This window comes from Canis lupus, chromosome 9, assembly GCF_003254725.2.
Source record: "Canis lupus dingo isolate Sandy chromosome 9, ASM325472v2, whole genome shotgun sequence".
NCBI lineage: Eukaryota > Metazoa > Chordata > Mammalia > Carnivora > Canidae > Canis > Canis lupus.
Window position 1 is genome coordinate 50,900,223 of NC_064251.1, and position 18,308 is coordinate 50,918,530.

The 18,308-nt window shown below is 57.9% G+C and overlaps 1 protein-coding gene across 1 annotated transcript; it reads right to left on the reverse strand.

Moving 5' to 3' along the window:
• Positions 1 to 6,822: 6,822 nt before the first annotated feature.
• On the reverse strand, positions 6,823 to 10,265 carry LOC112677131 (beta-lactoglobulin-1). Its single transcript, XM_025474993.3, has 6 exons — positions 10,109 to 10,265; positions 9,585 to 9,724; positions 8,780 to 8,853; positions 7,694 to 7,804; positions 7,069 to 7,170; positions 6,823 to 6,839 (listed from the first exon to the last, which is right to left on the reverse strand). Exons 1-6 carry the CDS (start codon positions 10,196 to 10,198, stop codon positions 6,823 to 6,825), a joined length of 534 nt encoding a protein of 177 aa, XP_025330778.1. The 5' UTR covers positions 10,199 to 10,265.
• Between the last annotated feature and the right edge of the window lie 8,043 nt (positions 10,266 to 18,308).

Here is an 18,308-nt window from a genome sequence, read left to right on the forward strand (position 1 = left end):
GTGCTGGGGGAGGGGCTGGGTGAAGGGAGGAGGGAACAGTGCTCTGGAAGGTGAACAACGTGAGCCAGAGCCCTGAAGCAGGCAGGGGACAGGGAATGTGGGAAGGTGAGGACGCTCCACAAGGTCACGAGGCCAGGTCCTGGGAGCTCCTGTGTCACGTACAGACTGTGGTTCCCTCTGTGCGACGGTAGCCAGTGGAAGGGTGTGATTGGGGTGACACTTTGGCTTGTGGGCTGTGAGTCTGTCAGGGTCACCCACTGTCCCCGAGGCCAGGCTGGCGGGGATGGGGAGACGAGGCCACGTCGGGGAGGTCAGGCTCGGAGCAGCAGCCGGGCAGCCAGCCAGCCTGGAGGGCCGAGGTCACAGGTGCCTGGATGCGGGCTGTGGAGAGTGCTCAGGTGGGTGTCAGGAACTGGCTGTGTCCTAGGGAGCAGTGTCCAAGCCCCAGATTGTTTCCAAAAAAGTCAAGAAACTTTTACAAGGTGGACTTGAGAAGACGTCCCTGCTGGAACAGCCAGGGCAGAGCACAGAGGGGCAGGGGGGAGGGGTTTTCTTCTTCCATCTCCCCCTGTCGTCCCCCTACCCCAAGGAGCATACAAGTCATTGACATCAGAGGTCAAGACTGGAGTGTCTGCGGGAGCCCTGGGCCTGCTGGGACTCTGCCCTGAGAGCCCCAGGGACTGTCAGACAGACTTGCTGCTGTGACCATCGTAATCTGGGGGTGAGGTGCTGTCCAGCCCTGCCTGTCTGGGGTCCTCCTCACCCATGGACACGAGGAGACCAGCTCCCAGCCATGGAGAGGTCACTAGGGCCTTCACCAAGGGAGTGTCCCCGCAGCATCCAGCGTGGAATCTGGCATCTCAGGTGACAGCCCTGGGAGGGGTCCCCCCGTCCCCCGTGTCTGTGTGTGGGAATGGGCCTGGGGAGGGGCCAGGCGTGCTGGGCAGGACGGCAAGCACCTGGGCACGGGCTGTGAATCTGAGGCGGGCTCCACACGGTAGCTCACACACGGGGGTCACTCCGCGTGCCTGGGCTCGGTGGACCCAGGACGGTCATGGTCACGGTGATGGCCATGTCAGAGGCTGACACGTCCTTGCAGACCAGACACCAAGCACATGCCGTGGACATCACCGGAGGACATCACGTGGACACCGTGGACATCACGTGGCAGTCCCCAGTGGCTCCTGAGGAGACAGCTCTGAGTCAGGCCTAGCCTGGGGGTTAGGGACCTGCGGCCAAGGGCAGGACGGTGGAGCCCCTCGGGCAGAACTTCCCCGCCGGCCTTTCTGAATAGTTTGGGTCCTGCCGTGTTCACGGAACGAGAGGACTCGGGTGCCACCAAGCGGCCGTCCCAGGGACGTCAGCGCCTGGCCAGGGCGGGAGCCGAAGCTTTTCCTTCTGTAGCTGTGAGGTTTTGCATTTGAGTCAAATCTTTAGGATTCGGAGGGAGAAAACCCGAGGCCTGTGTGTCTGCTCCGCACCAGCCAGACTGTCCCCTTCGGCGTGAAACTCATTTCTGTGAGTGCTTCGCTCCAGCTCCATCCTGCAGACATCCCATCTCCCATCATCCCACCACTTCTGGGGCGTCGCTGGTTTCTCTCCCTTTCGGGGTAACTGAGAGCGAGGAATCCTTTTGCAGAGAGCCGACGGTGGAAACCTGGAGGCCCATCCCTGGATCCCTCCATCCCTGGATCCCTGGATCCCTCGGCAAGCTGGTGGTAACTCCAGGAATGGGAGCTCTGCTGTCGGGTCTCCCCACCGCCCTGACTCCAGGCCAGGAAGCTCAGCTGCAGGGTTTCTCAGGGAGCAGTTTTGATAACGGGCTGGGAGGTGCATAGTAGCAGAAACTTCGGGCCACGCGAGCAGTGCTGGGCTGCAATGTGGAGGAACGAGTTTCCTTCTTCTGGGGGACCTGGGGAGACTGAGGCAAGGAGAGGCCACTGTTTGCTGGCAGCCCTGCTTGGGCTTAAACACAATTTAGGGAGGACATGGCAGGTTTTAGGGATACCCCACCCCAACACCTGCCTGCTGCCGGGTGTGTTTGTGTGAATCTGTTTCTGGGCTCTTCACTCTGTTCTGCAGATCTGTGTGTCTCCGCCTCTACACGTACCACTGCCTTGATTCTTTGGGCTATATAATAAGATTTAAAATTTATGGATGGAGTGATTGCTCCCACTTTATCATTTTTCCCCAAAATTACTGTAGCTATTCTAGGACCTTTGTCTTTCCATAAACATCTTACAATAATCTTGTCTTCAGAAAAACCCTACTGGGATTTTGACAGGAATTGCATGAAAGCTGTATACCCCTGGAGGAGAATTGATATGTTTTACGCTGCTGAGTCTCGGTTCACGGACACAGTAAGACTATTTATTAGATTTTCCTTGATTTTTTTTCCTCAGTGTGGCATGGTCCTCAGCCTACAGACCCTATGTATGTTTCATTAGATCTACATCAAAGAATTCCACTTTTCTGGGAGTGATTATAAATGGCATTTTAAAAAAGATTTTATTTATTTATTCATGAGAAACACAGAGAGAGAGGGAGGCAGAGACACAGGCAGAGAGAGAAGCAGGCCCCATGCAGGGAGCCCGACGTGGGACTTGATCCCGGGTCTCCAGGATCACGCCCTGGGCCGAAGGCGGCACTAAACCGCTGAGCCACCTGGGCTGCCCTGGCATTGTGTTTTAATTTCAGTGTCCACAGTCCATTGCTAGAAACATAATTGATTTTTGTATGTTTTTCATATATTTTGCCACCTTGATGAGCTCATTAATTCAAGAAGGTTTTGTTGTTGTTTTGTTTTTGCTTTTGTTTGCAGATTCCTTAAGATTTTCTACATAGTTAATTGTATTATCTGCAAATAGAGATGCTTTTATTTCTTCCTTTTGGAACTGTATGCCTTATTATTATTATTTATTTATTTATTTATTTATTTTTTACTTTTTCTTGCTTTATTGTCCTGCCTAGAACTTTCTGCACTCTGATGACTAAGAGGATTGGGAGCAGGCATCCTTGCCATGTTCCATGATTCACCTACTCACCATCCATCCATCATTGATGAAAGCATTCATCATTCCTCATTTAAAGATTTTTTTATTTAAGAGAGAGAGAACATGATTTGGAGGAACAGAGGGAAAGAGAGAAAGAATCTCAAGCTGACTCCCTACTGAGCCTGGAGCCCGATGTAGGGTTCAATCCCACGACGCTGAAATCACATCTTGAGACACAGGCAGAGGGAGAAACAGCCTCTCTGTGGGGAGCCCCATGTGGGACTCGATCCCAGGACCCCAGGATCCCACCCTGAGCCAAAGGCAGACACTCAACCACTGAATCATCCTGCGTCCCAGGAATTAAATTTTCTTAATAAGCATGGGGCTATTCAGATGATCTAGTTCATGCTGGAGGAGTTGTGGTCATTTGTATTTTTTGAGGAATTGGTCTATTTCCTCTGAGTTGTCAAATTTATGTGTATAAAAGTGTTCATAGGTTCCCTCATCGTCCTTTGGTGTCTGCAGGGCCTGTGGTGAGATCCCTTCTTTCATTCCTGAGCTAATAATTTGTGTCTTCTCTCTTTTTTTGTTTTGTCGGTGATGCTAGATGTTTCCTTTTCAATGTTTATGTCTTTTCTTTCTTATCATTGTCTTATTGCAGTAAGACCCTCAGCACGTATTGAACAGAGTACCGGCAGAGGACAGCCGTGCTTTGCTGTCAATCATAAGGGCAAAGCAATGAGTTTCTCACCCTTAAAAATGACATCCGCTAGTTAAGTTTTTTTGTTTTGTTTTTGTTTTTAATTATCAGTGTAGGGATGTTCCCTTCCAGTCCTAGGCAGGATTTTATTTTCAGCTTCCCTGTAGCTGAGTGACAACTTCTGGACTATAGGTGGAGAAGGGAGGTGACGTGTGTTCCTTTCCGGATGGAGCATTGAACGGATGGTTTGAGGCTCTCTGGAGGTCTACAGTTTCCCTCTATATGGTGACCGGCAACCTCCTGGGGGTGGCTGTTTAACCACCTGGATTCCTGAGTGGCCATGAGGTGCAATATCCCTGCTAAACGGTAAAGGACATTTGCAATAAACAAGAAATATGTCTGATGCTTTGAGTCACTGAGATTTTAAGGTTGTTAATGTGGTGTAGACCAGCTTGTGTTGAGTGACACTCTTGATAGTGAAAAGTTTGCCTTGTTAAAGGGATATGATATATTTGAAGTATTTTAAAAAAAAACAATTAAAGTTACTCTCTTAGCTAGTAAAGTTTGAATGTGTTTTCTAATATGGAAATGTCCTTGACTCTCTGGGTTAAATCATGATGTATTGAAATCATCGTTAGATTCAACGTGGTAATAAATCATTTAGCTATTGGTCTTTATCCTAAAAGGGTATGTCTGCCCTCTTCTTCCTTGCCTCCTCCTCTTCCAGCTCTGTCATAGGATAGTCTAGCAACTTCCCATCTGTGTCTACACCTGGGGGCGACTGTCTGAGCTGGGAACCATCTGATAGCAGTTTGGTGGCTCTCGCCTATAGACTGGGGTCTGGAACTGCTCTTTATTTTCTATAGCTATAGTTCTTTTCAAATCTTCTTTTTTAAAATTAAAAATAGGAGCGCCAGGGAGGCCCCGTCAGTCAAGCGTCCGATTCTTGGTCTCCACTCAGTTGTGATCTCAGTGTGGTGAGACTGAGTCCCACGTAGGGCTCCACACTCAGTGTGGAGTCTGCTTGAATTTCTCTCTCTCCTCCTCCCCCTGCCCCCTCCCACTCATGCTTGCTCGCACTCTCTTTCTCTCTCTTTCAAATCAATAAATAAATCTTTTAAAAAAATCTTTAAAAAAATTAAAAATAGATGTGCCATACAACCCAGAAATTCCACATCTGGGTATTTATTTGAAGAGAATGAAAACACCGATTTGGAAAGATATCTGCACCCCTGTGTTCACTGCAGCATCGTTGACAACAGCCAGGACATGGCAGCAGCCTGCATTGTCCCTGGATGAATGGGTAAAGAAAGATGCGGTGTGCATATGCACAATGGAATATATTCAGCAATCACGAGGAGTGGGATCTTGCCACTTATGATGACAGGGGAGGACCTAGAGGATATTGTGAAATAGAAAGACAAACACCATTTGATTTCACTGATAGGTGAGATCTATAAAACAAAACAAATGAGAAAATAAACCACAAAGAAAAAAGCAGACTTATAAATACAGAGAACGAACTGGTGGTCACTAGTGGGTGGGGCGGGCAAAATAGGTCACGAGGATGAAGAGGTACAAGCTTCCAGCTGTAAAATAAATAAGTCACAATGATGTGAAATACGGCAGAGGGAACGCAGTCAGTAACACTGTACTAACTTCATACGGTGACAGGTGGCGACCACACTTGTGCGTTCTGCAGGGTACACCCTTGTCGAATCGCTCTGCTGTACCCCTGAAACTAATGTGATGTCATGGATCAACTATATCTCAATTAAAAATTTAAAATAAATTTTTTTCAAGTTTTCCTTTTAGCCAAAATTGGTCATTAATGTTTTTCTAGAAATGTATCTATTCCTTCTATGGTTTTAAAACATCAAAATTATACATAAACTGTTATGTGTAGGTAACATTTATATATAATTTTACATATATAAAAATATGTGTATATGTTGTTAAATGTGAATTGTTCTGGTTATTGAAGGAGCCCTGGTTCTGTGGGGTTCACTCCTACGTTTATGCCACTAAACGTCTGCGGAAAACAAGTCTCCTTTCCACCTCTGACTGCTTTTCCTAGACCCGCTAACCCGGGGAGCCTCTGCTTCGTTCTCGCCCTGAACGGGTCAGCGCGCTTGTCAGAACGTGAGGCTTGAAGCCCAAGGTCTTCCTGGCGCAGTCAGCCTCATGCTCCTGAGACACAGCCTCCAGGGACACGGGTGGCGCTTTCATAAGAGCACAGAATTTGATTGGCAAGTGATGTGTTTATGGTTTTCTATCGATAGTATCAGATTAAGTGTTCAGCGCTTCTCACTTGTGGTCCTTTGTGACGTTTGCCCGGTGTGCAGGGATGACAGGCACGCCTGCAGCCCCTCGGCTCCTTCCCTGGGCTTGAGAGATCCCATCACGAGTGCCGATGCCCAGATGCCATGGACTGTGGGGCCCAGGCCTGAACCCCGCACCCTCTGCCCCGCATATCCCCCTCCCCGTTGCCCTGCACCCCCCACCCTGCCCACCCCTCATGCCTCAACCAGGAAAGACCCAGGCAGACTGCTCTGGTTTATCTCTTTATTGCTGGAGGAGGAGAGGCTCAGGGCAGGGGGACCCAGGCTGGGGCTCCAAGGAGCCTGGGGACTGGGAGGGCAGGACTGGCAGGACCTGGGACTCCGTCCCTCCTGATTCCTCTGACGGGGTACAGACGGGGTAATGTCACCTCAGGGCCCTGAAACAGACGGGGGCTCCCCTGTGATTCCTGGGGAGCCTATCGGACCCTGAGGGTGGGGCCCGGCCTGTCCGCCTCAGGCTGCGGACTGGTCACCCACGCCAGCCCCCTGTGTTTGCCCCACCTCGCCCAGGAGAGGCCATGGGGACATCACATGGGAGTTTGACGGGGACATGGGAAGGACACCCCAGAGAGACCACTGGAGAGAGAGAGAGTGGGCATGCGGCCAGCCTGGCCCCCACAGTCACTGGGAGGGATGCCAGGTTCCAGCCATTCCCGCAGAGGAGCCAGGGCCAGACGGAGGGGACCCGGGGTCCCTTGGGATGCCCCCAACCCGTGCACATACCCAGGCTGGGTGGGCGGGGACAGGGCTCATACGTTACCCAGGAGACGGGTCAGGTGGGAGCTCACTAGATGAGGCACTGCTCTGTGGGGGAGGAGAGCGGTGGGGGGGTCACAGGTCGTCAGGACAGCCCCAGGCCCAGAGGGGATGGAGACGGGGTGGGGAGAGGGATCCCCCTCAGGGGCTGTAACCTCCTGCTCCACCCTGTCCAGGGAGGCCTGGGGGATGGGGGCCAGTGCTCACGGCTGTCTGGCAGGTGAACCACAGGCAGAGTGAAAGCAGGGGTGTGAGGTGTGGGGTGTGGGGTGCTCACCTTCCGCCTGGGTGGGGTTCAAGAGCTGCATGTGCACGGGCAGAGTCTTGAGGGCTCTGTTGAATTTCTCCATGACCTCGTTGTCAACCTCCAGGGTCCTGGCTGTGGGGGTGGGGTGGGGGCTGAGGTCAGTCTTGGGCTCCAGGGTCCCTGTCCCCTCCCTCTCACCCCAGGGCAGAGCAGGGGGTCTGCGTGGACATGGGAAGAGATGGCTGCGGGCTGCTGACATGTGGACCGGGGGCCTCTGTCCCCCAGCTCGTGGTCCCCTGGGGAGTCTGGGAGCCCCGATGGTGCTTCTGGGACTGTGAAAATGTCACTTTATGTTTGTTTTCAGGATGTTACAATTCAAAGACATGTTTATCTCTGACTTGTCGTTTGGTGAAATAAAAGCAACTACGTTTACAAAGGCTTTGAACCTGCCCGTTTAGAGATGGTCACAGCAGCTCACATCTGTCCCTGTCACCAGCTACCCACAGTCCCCAAGGCGCCCTCTTCTTCAGCACCTGACCACCTTCTCCTGACAAGCCCTGGGGCCCCCCTGGGGACTCAAGGCATGTCCACCGCCCACCGCAGGTCACAGGGAGGACCAAGCAGCCGTGCTCTCTGCGGGCACAGGGGCGCATACCCAGGCACTGGCACATGAGGCTCTGCTGGGGGGCGTCCGTGTTCTCCATGCAGAAGAACAGGTAGTTGTCATAGTCCGTGTCGAGCAGGAAGATCTGGTTCTCCTCCACATCTGGGGGGACACCAGGATGGGGTATAGGACTCAGGTTCTCCACTCCAGCAGGAGGGACGTGTGAGGTGCCCATGGCCAGCACCTGGCAAGGCCTGGGCGGGGGGCTTCCCTGGGACCCGCACAAGGCCCCATGGGGCCACCTCCTAGATGGTGCTTGCCCCTCACTCGATCCCGGATGTCCCAGCCCCGCAGCCTGGGACCCAGCGTGGTTAAAAGTGGTTTCCACACTGAGTTTGAGTGAATTGGACACCTCGGGGGGCCTCTGGCGGCGGAGCTGTGTCCCCATGGTGACGAGGGACCAGCACGGGTGGGCCCTGATGCACCGCACTGCCTCCTGGCAGCTGCGCAGCCAGTGCCCACATCCCAGCCCCGTTGCAGCGAATGGTGTGGAGCCCCTGGGGCCGGTCAGCAACGGTCCTGTGAAGCCTCCTCCTCCAGTCAAAGCCAGTCTTGGGGGCTGGCCTGGGGTGGGCAAAGGTGGTCGCAGCCTAGCCTGCCTGCTGGGGGAGGACAGCTGTGGTGGAAGCTGCCCCTGCCGCGGGGCCTTCTCATTTTGGATTCAGTGAGGAATGCAGAAGGAGCATAGGAGGGAATGAGCCCAACAGGAGTGGAGGAGCGGAGGAGCCCCAGTGTCTGGGGCGTCATGGAGCCCTGACCATTGGGAGCAGGTGTCTCATTGGGCACAGATGGCCCAGGAGGGCAGGGCAGAGGGCAGTGGATGGACAGGCTCCCCCAGGCCCCGCCCACAGGCAGCGAGCTTGGTCTCCTGGCCAAGCGTGCAGGAGGTGCTTGCAGGGGTGCAGGGGTCAGAGCAGCCCAGCAGAGACTCCCTGGGGCCCCAGGCCACAGCACGGATGGCGGCAATGGCAGTGAGAGCAGGCACTGAGGAGCCCTCAGGCCAGAGCATGAGCCCCACGGCCCTGCCTGTGAGTTGGCGGGTTGGGGTCCAGCATGGCCCAGCAGCCCAGCACTCACAGTTGATCTTGAACTCAGCAGGGACCTCGGTTTTTTCTGCCAGGACCTTCTGCTCAGCACACCTGCCGTCCTCCCTGAAAGAAGGTTCCTCCTGTGGGCCGGCTGCACAGGCCTTACTGTGCTGGAGCCAAACCACAGTGGGGAGGAGGGGCCATGCTCCAGGAGGGCCCCGGGCTGGTGGCTGGACCTGGGCTGTACTCATCATAACCTCTAGTGGGTGGCAGGTGACCAGATGGGACAGGACCACGAGGGGCAGATGGAACCAGAGGGAAAACCTGCTGGGAGTGCCCTTGCGCCCACAGTCAGGGGCGACAGTCTGCATTTGGCTGGCCATCATGGGGTGTGGGTCCTACTCTCTGGTCCCCACACTCACTCAGCTCTCTCCTACACCCCACCCCACTCCAGGGACAGACAGGGCTCATGGCAGGACCTGCCCGGGCCCCCAGGGCCCAGCCCCAGAGCTGACCTGTCAGGCCTCTCTGCACCCTGACCTGGGGCCACCCTGTGAGGTTGGCCTGTTGGCCCAGAGCCCTGGGTGGGGGCTCCAACACACATGGAGCTGCTCCCACTGGGACACTGCCCTGCCCACCTACTTGCCCATCCACCTGCCCGCTCACCAGCCCACCTACCCGCCCACCTGCCTGCCCACCTGCCCATCCACCTATCTCTCCACCTGCCCACCTAACTGCACATCCACCTGCCCATTCACTTGCCCATCCACCTGTCTGTCCACTTGCCCTCCCACCTGCCTACCTAGAAGCCAAACCTTCACTGGCCCCCACCCTGGGAGAGGTTGCACACCCACCATTTGCGCAGAACAATCTCCAGGTTGTCCTGGGGGGTGGGCCTCAGCTCCTGGATGTACACTCTCAGAGGGGCGGTCTCAGCATCCAGCAGGGAGATGTCACTGGCCGCCATGGCCATGGAGTGCCACGTCCCAGCCACCTGGGGAAGGGGTCGTGAGCTGCCTCTGGGCCCCTTCCCATCCCCACAGAGGACTCCCCCTCCCACCCAGGCCAGGGGCCATGTCTAAGCGGGTGGCAGTCAGTGGGCTCCCGGATGACCCTTGGCCATCTACCAGGCATGGGGCTACACGATTTCCACACTGGAAATCACGCACCTGTTACCCAGGTGGGTCTGAAGTACAAGTCACATGAGTTCCCTAGAACCTTCTGGGACTGGAGAAACCAAATGACAAGCCACCCTGAAGGCGGAGAGCCAGGGGCAGGTTTCCCGACTTCATGGCTTCCGCTCATGCCCCAGAGCCTGTGGAGGACCCCCTTCCCTGGCCACCCTGCAGCTCACCACCCACCCCGGCCATCCTCGAACCTTCTGGAGGTCCAGGTCCTCCATGGTCCGGGGGACGACGATGGCCTGGATGCCACACACGAGGGCCAGGGCAAGCAGGAGGCTCCTCATGGCTGCGGCTGTGGTTGCGCTGAGCTCCCGGGAGTGAGCGAGGCCGAGCGGCGGGCTCGGGTCCTTATGTAGGGGCGGGGGCCTGTGGGCCAGCACCGTCCAGTCCCCCATGCGGTTCCCGGAATCCCCGGGCTCATCTCCAGGCCCTCAGGGGGCTTCCTCCACCAGGACAATAGGAGGCCTCTTCCCTCCCAGTGGAATCGGGAAGGTCCCTGTGTCCCTGGGGCCTGGATGGCTCCTGGCAGGTCCCAGAGGGGAGGGTGGGGGCCGGAGGGTGAGGGCTGGCCGCCTGTGTCGGTAACACTTCCTGGGTCGCAGTCTTGGGCAACAAGTCAGAGTCAGCATTGGGCGCAGCTGCTTCCCGGAGGGTGGGCCTCAGGGCTCAGCCAGTGGCCTCAGATCCCCTGCCAGCCCTGGGGTCTGTGGGTGATGTGTCTGTGGGGGCCGTGTGTCCTGCACAAGGGACAGACATCACCTATGTCCCTTTACCCCACTCCTTCCTGCAGCTCCCCACCGCCTCCCCGGGTCACCCATGCCCAGCCTCCCTGAAAGGATGTGGTCCTTCCTGGTTTTGTCCTGTTTACCCTCCAGCCTCGGGCATCAGATCCTCCTGGGTCACACTACCCCCCACCCCGCCACCCACTGCAGGAAGCGGTTGTGGGTACAGCAGGTTCGGGTGGCGCCCGAGGCAACGAGCCCTCTGCAGGCTCAGGTGCCGAGTCACCGGGCTGCGGTGATGTCTCCTGTAATCAGCAGGGTCGCCAGATGGCTGTGTGGGTCCCCTCAGGGCAGGGTGTCCGCGGGCGCAACATGGGCAGCTTCCTTGTGATCGGAAAGGCCATAGTGCTGGGGCCCCGAGCCTGCCAGACCCCCGTGCTTTACCTCTTCTGAAGCACTCACTGTGGCTCCTCGTGCGACCTGTCTCTGGCGACCGAGAGCTACAGGTGTGCCCCCGAGGAGTTTGGAGGAGAAGAGACCAGTCACAGAATATGTCCTGATGATCCACGTTGGCCAACCAGCACCCACGGGGGAGAGGAGTGAGCCCCGTGCCCCGAGGGAAGGCCTGCGCACCCCTGGGGAGGAGGGCATGGGTTGGACGATGGAGCAAAGAGGGGGACAGCTGCCCCAGCGAGTCCTACAGACGGCAGCCTTGCTCTCCTGATGCGGGGCCTTGGGAGCTACACCCTACGCCCACATGCGTTGGGCCTTTCCAGGTGCCCATGGCCTATGTGTTGGGCCTTTCTACCACGTGTCACTGTCAGCAGCTTGGATGGAGCCTAAGGGCTCTCCCACACCAGCTCTGCTTTCTTTCTGCAGAGACGATTCACCCCTGTACAGGGGAAGAACCCACCTTTGGGGAGCCCACAGGTCCTGGGCTCCTGGGGAAGACGGGGTGGGGAGAGGAGGGTCTTGGGTGGCCTCTCAGGTGGCCTTCCTGTGGCAGCCGCGGGCAGAGCCTCCCCTGTCCCTCCTGTGGCTGCGGGGCATCTGCCTGGCCCAGGCCTCAGAAATCCTGCTGTTTTCCTGCCAACGGTGACTGTTCGGGACGAATCTGTTCATTTCCAGGAACGGGGTTCCAGAGAATTCCACTAGAGGAACACGCAAGAGAAAGAGGCCTCCCAAGTCTAAGGTGGTTGATGTTGTCCAGGGTGGGGGAGACCCAGGCCCCGGGGTCCCACTTTCTCAGGTTGCTGCCCCAGCAAGTGGGGCCTGGAGGAGACTGGGCCCCACGGGCACTTCCCTTCCTGCCAGGACCCCTGTGCTGTGGAAGTGGGCGGGAGGAGGGGGGCCTGTAAACGCAGGAGTGGGAACTACACCCCTCAGGATGAACTCCTGGCGCCACGGAGGGTCAGGGGCTTCTGCTCAGGGAGATAGGCTGCGTGCAAGCCTGCCCTGCTTCCCCAGGACCCCTCCCTGTAGCTGGGCTCCAGCAGGACCAGGAGGCAGCGTGGCCTCGGGAGCACATGTCAGCGGGACACGGGGCATGGCCGTGATGGCAGTGCCAGGGGCCCTCAAACCTGCACATTAGTGGGTGACCTTTCTTCGGGAAAGAATACCCCTCTCTGGTGGGGGCCCCTTCCCGTACAAACCCTTGATGAAGCCGGTGGACCCCCGCCTCCCTGTGCCCCCAGAGCTCCAGGCACTTGGTGTGCTTGCACTCATAGTCACTACGCACATCATTATTGTAGCATATAAAATAGAACGTGCCAAAATAGTCCCAAATGTGTCATCAAACTCTCTCTTTTATTAAAAAAAATAGATTTTTAAAAATTGATTGATCTGAGAGAAAGAGCATGAGCAGTAGGGTGGGAAGAGGACCATGTTCCAGTGACCGTCAGAGGGGACAGCACAGGACTGAGCATGCGCCCTGACACCCCTGAGCTGTGCACTTAAAAATGCTAAGGTGATGTCATTCATGTTCTGTATATTTTGCCACAATTAAAAAAAAATTCTCATTGCCCACGTGCAGCACCCCCTCTTGCACACTCCCTTGCTGTCGTCCCGATCCTCGTTCTGGGAGCTCCCGTCCCAGGAGGGGTCGCACGCTGTTTCATCTGAGGCCACCTGAAGCCCCTGCTCTTCCGCAGAAAGGCCAGCGCAGCCCACCCTGCAGCCCCCATCTAGAACATTCTGTGCGAAGTCATCTTGGGGTTCCCACCGAAGCTTGGTGCTCAGTGCTGGAGAAGCCTCGTTCTGAAATGAGCCCCGGGTCACTGGGTGAGCGCTGTGTGCTGCCAGCGGCCCCCAGGGGGCAGGCGGTAGGAGCCCAGGGAAGCACAGTGGCCTTGCCAGCTTCCACAGAGGATTTTGGCATCAGCCGTTTGCAAGCTTGATCTTAAAGCAGAGAGCAGAGTGCCAGAGCCGTGTGTGGGCCCCGGAAGCACCTGCCGCTCACCTTCCGTGGTCTGGAGCTGCTGCTTTGGAGCTGGTGGCAGCATAGGGATGCTTGGGACACACTCACCCCCGGGGCCCGGTACAGAAAGAGCCACTGGTGGAACGAGCAGATGCCTTTAGGGCCCCGGTGTGGGGGCTGGCGTGTGGGCTGTCCTAGGGGCTGTCCTGGGGGCCATCCTGGGGGCTGGCATGGGGGCTGGGATGGGAACAGGAAGGAGCCCCCAGGGGAAGGGAAGGGAGCAGCCCCTACAGAGAGGACATCGGTAAAGAGGGTGTTGTGAGCCCTGCAGATGAGGGGGGGTCAGGCGAGCTGTGTGGACTTCCTTGGGGTGCCCAGGACCCCACCCAGGAATTGAATGTGGGAGGGACACACTGGCATCCTGAGGTCACCTACCAGGGAGGCCTCCGGGGCTCAGTCCACCCGCCTCCGGGTCCCTGTCCCCTCCACCTCCTCCCAGCACAGCGCAGGGGGTCTGCGTGGACACGGGAGGAGACGGCTCGCCACCCTGGGCTGCAGGGGGTCCTGGCCCAGGAGGCTGATGGTGTGCGGACCGGAGGCCTCTGCTACCCCAGCTTGTGGTCCCCTGGGAGCTGTAATGCACCTCTGTCTGACACCTGAATGTCACCCTTCTAAGTTGCTTTCATATCTGAACATTTTTAAAATCCTTAAAAATCTACTTCTTCCCTATTTTTGGATCCACATTGACCCGTTCCACCCTGTGTTAAGCGCGGCCACTCCACCGTAGACAAACCCGTGGTCTTCACCATTAGCACCCCCTCGGCCTGTCCCCCCGTTGCCCCAGCCCATCCCTTCACCCAGAGTCACCCACACCGGATCCCCCTGATGACCTAACGCAACCCACGAGGGCCGGGCCGGGGCTGGGGTGCTCGCAGGTGCCCTTGTGCCACTCCGCCACGTACCCAGGTACTGGCACATCACGCCGCTCTGGGTGGTGGGCAGTGGGGCCTCCACGCAAAAGAACATGTAGTGAGTGTAGTCTGTGTCCAGCATGGAAATCTTCCTTTCCCCTTGGTCTGGAAGAGAGGCGGGAACAGAGCCCTGAAATCTGCGGGTCCTCCGACCTCCCTCACAGCCTCAGGCCGCTTCCCCGCCGCCAAGTGGACGCCCCCCTGCCCCTCATTTCCACGGCTGCTGCCACAAGCCCCGAGCTGCAGAGGGACCAGGGTTTGGCCCCCATGGGGGGGCTGGGGGAGCCCTGGCTGCTGAGACCAGCACCGCCTGCACCTGCGCCAAGACCGTAAACGGTTCTTTCAAATGCCTGCACTCCAGGGAGGCCCTTCGCGGAGAAACTGCCCTGCTTGAGAACAGGCAGGTCCCCCATGTCTGGCTGTGCCCTTCATTCATCCGGCTATTTGTCCACACACCCAGGCACTCGGACCCAGGTGACCGCCCCCCCTTGCTAGGACAGGTGCCTGTGGGTCCTGTGAGCAATGACAAGATGCTCCAGGACCGGTGCCCACTGGAGCTGGGGTTTCTATGTGGACAGCAACAAGCAGAAGACAGAAAGCAACAGTCACTGCACCAGGTAGGGCTGTGATGCCTCCGTTCTTCAGAGGCAGTGAGCCAGGGGGAGCGTGTGGGGTCCCCAGTCTGTGGGGGCCCCCACCACACCCTGTCCAGCTCTTTGGAGACTCCCACCACCTTTTCAGGTAGACCTGAGGCCCTGCAGATGAACCCGCTCTTAGGTGTGGAAGGGGCGGTATGGGCCAGGCCTGGGGGTGGTTAGTGGCTGCCCCTGGTGGCCAGGCCATTCTGGGGATGAGACCGCACCCACCCACCATGCGCACTGCCTCTCAGAGGAAGACAGTGTGACACAGTGTCAGAGGCTGCAGGCCCCACAGACTTGGGGGAGGGCAGGTGGGCCCTGGTGGCAGGGGCGGGCTGCAATCCATAGGGAAGGCCTGGGGCCCCTCGTGGATGAGACCGAGGCAGGGCAGGAGGCTGCTAGGCCCAGGGCGCAGTGCTGGTGCCGTACAGAAAGGCCAGAGGTGCAGGGGTAAGGTCCAGAACGTTCCAGAAGTGGGTTCCAGGACCAAGAGGCAAATCCACAGTGTGTTTGCCCACAGGTCTGGTTTCTGTGGACATTTCCAAGGAGAAGCCGCCACCTGCCTGCCCTCAGACCTACACCCTCACTGACCTACACCTGCATAGCAACATGGATGTCATGGCCAGCCAGATGCCAAGCAGGGGGTGAAGGGGCCAGGAGGAAACTGGGCTCCAGAGGGAGTGAGATCCCCAGGTCTCATCACCCCCAGGAGTGCCCTTTGTGTCAATGGCATAGGAGAAGCAGGTCCTGTCTCTTCCCTGCTGCCAAGATGTGGCAAGGACTCAGAGCAGGCCCCGAGTGGGCCCAGCGTGGGAGGGGTCACTGCTTGTCCAGGGCCGCCTGGGGGTGCTGACTGGAGGGTGGCTCCACAGGCATGGCGTGGGAACACTTACAGTCGACCGTAAACACGGCTGGGTCCTCAGTCTTCTGGGCCATGATGGTCCTCTTGACACATGCATGGTTTTCCCTGAAAAGCCAGAGAGTGGCAGGGTCATCCATGAACCCCAGGGTAGGGACAGGAGGCCACCTAGCCCTGCCTGGCCCTAGGCCGGCTCGGAGCAATGCCTGAGGTGTTGGCCTGAACGTGAGTGGTCCCGTGGCTCTGAGTGGGTGGCTCGGGCAGGTGGACAATGGGGTAGACAGAGCCAGCCAGGAAACCTGCCGAGTGGCCGTGGACATGTGTCAGCCCAAACTGACCCGTCTGTGAGGGGCTGGGTTACAGCTCTGCCAAGGACCTCATTGTGGGTCGCACTCAGAATTCCTTGAGCTCCCACCCCCACTCCAGGGGCAGATAGAGTTCACTGCAGGACCTGCCTGGGCCCCCAGGGCCCCACCCCCACAGCTGACCAGCCTCCACAGGAGCCTCCCTGACCTGGGGTCCCTCTGTGTGGTTGGCCTATTGGCCCAGAATCCTGGGCAGGGGCTCCAAGGGCACCAGGAACCACCCACACAGAGCCACTCCCATTGGGACCCTGCCCTGCCCTTCCACCTGCCCATCCACCTGCCCATCCACCTGCCTGCCCACTTGCCCACCCAGGAGCCAGGCTCTTGTTGGCCCCAGCCTGGGAGGGGGGTTTGCACGCTCACTGTTCGTGCAGAACAATCTCCAGGTTGTCCTGGGGGGTGGGCCTCAGCTCCTGGATGTACACTCTCAGAGGGGCGGTCTCAGTATCCAGCAGGGAGATGTCACTGGCCGCCATGGCCATGGAGTGCCATGTCCCAGCCACCTGGGGAAGGGGCCGTGAGCTGTCCCCAGGCTCCTTCCTGCCCCCACAGTGGCTCCCCCTCTCACCCCAGGCCACTGGATGGTTTCCTACACATGTTTCTCAGGTGGCACAGCAAATATGGGCATCAGGACTCAGGGCACACTTGAGGATCACCAGCCATGTGCCAATGCCCGCATAGGGGTTCTTACATGTTTAGAACAACGGCCCTTTCCACCCCAGCACTACACTGATTAAGCTTCCATTCGGGGTGTCCAAGGTGACCACCCCAGGAGCCAGGGGGAAACATGGGGGTGGCTGGAGCCAGCATTCAGGGGGACAAAGATGTGCGCCAGCTCTATGCCTCCCCTTAGATCTCTGCAGTCAGGTCCTCCTGCCCTCCCACAGCCACCCTTGGCCCCAGCCCCCCAGCACGCCCCCACACACCCCTGTACCTGTCTTATATCCAGGTCCTCCACGGTCCGGGGGACTACGGTGGCCTGGATGCCACACACGAGGGCCAGGGCAAGCAGGAGGCTCCTCATGGCTGTGGCTGTGGTTGCGCTGAGCTCCCGGGAGTGAGCGAGGCCAGGCAGCGGGCTCGGGTCCTTATGTAGGGGTTGGGGCCTGCGGGCCAGCACTGTCTAGCCTCCCCCCCACATGTGGTTTCCAGAATCCCCCGGTCTCATCCCCAGGGTCACGAGGACATTCTCTTCCAGGAGAGCATGAACCCTCTCTCTGTGACAGTGTCACTGACCTCCCACTGCGTCCAAGCAGGAAGATCCCCGTGTCCCCGGGGCCTGGATGGTTCCTGGCAGGTCCCAGAGGAGAGGGTCTGGCCCTAGGCCGGCCAGCGTTGGGATCACTTCTGGGGTCGCGATCTTGGGCAACAGGTCAGAGTCAGCAGTGGGCACAGCTGCATCTGGAGGGTGGGCCCCGGGCTCAGCCAGTGGCCTCAGAGCCCCCTGCCAGCCCCGGAGTCTGTGAGCTATGTGCCCTGCCACATGGTGGCCATGTGTCCTGCACAAGGGACAGACTCTCACACTCCCGGTCCCTCCCTGTGTGTGTGCAGTTCACACAGCTATCCCGAGCACATGCGCCCTTGGGCTGGACGCAGCTGTGTGCTCTGCTGTGCTCCAGGAGGACCCCCTACTTGCGCCTGCCTGGCCATCCAGGCCCTGGGTCATCGGCCCCTGAAGGCATGGCCAGCAAGCTGACCGGCTCCGGGGTGGGCAGGTGGACATGGGGGTGCGGTGGGTGGGCCAGGGGCCGGCACCTGGGACCTGGGACCTGGGACCCAGCCCAGGCCTGTCACTCAGGAGCCCAAACCAAAAAGAACACAGGCCTTTATTTTGGGGTCTCAGATTGCAGGCGGAGAGCACAGGCTCCAGAGGGGCCAGAGAGTGTCCACTCGTGCAGGGGGAGCCAGGGGCTTTGATGAGAGAGGGAAGTGAGAGAGTCATACAGGATTTAGAGGAAGAAAAGAAGAGAAAGAACCCGGCTAATTTGCTGCTGACTGGCCGCGTCTGATCCGTACCTTCCCGGTACTCGTCAGTGTTCACAAACTGTCCCCGGTGGGCATTAATACTGTCCTCACGTGATCTCAATGCCAGTTGCTCTGTTGAAATTTTGTGAGCACCTGGCTGTAATGCAGTTTCCGCTTCTGACCCGGGTCGGGAGCCCGTTGGCCAGAAAGGAAAATGAAGGCCCTCATGTCCAGCGGTGTTAGACGATCCCACAGGCCCAGGGGCTGAGGATGCCGGCACCCCGACAAGGGGACAGCGGGGTCCTCAGGAAGGGAGGAGTGACGGTCCCTGCCGGAGCATTGTGACCGTGGCCTGGGTGGACTTGGCATGTGCAGACCTTACGTCTTGCTCTAATAATTCCATGAATTTCTAAAAGTCACAGAATCTTGACAAGAATGGAATTTTATATTAGCCGTGA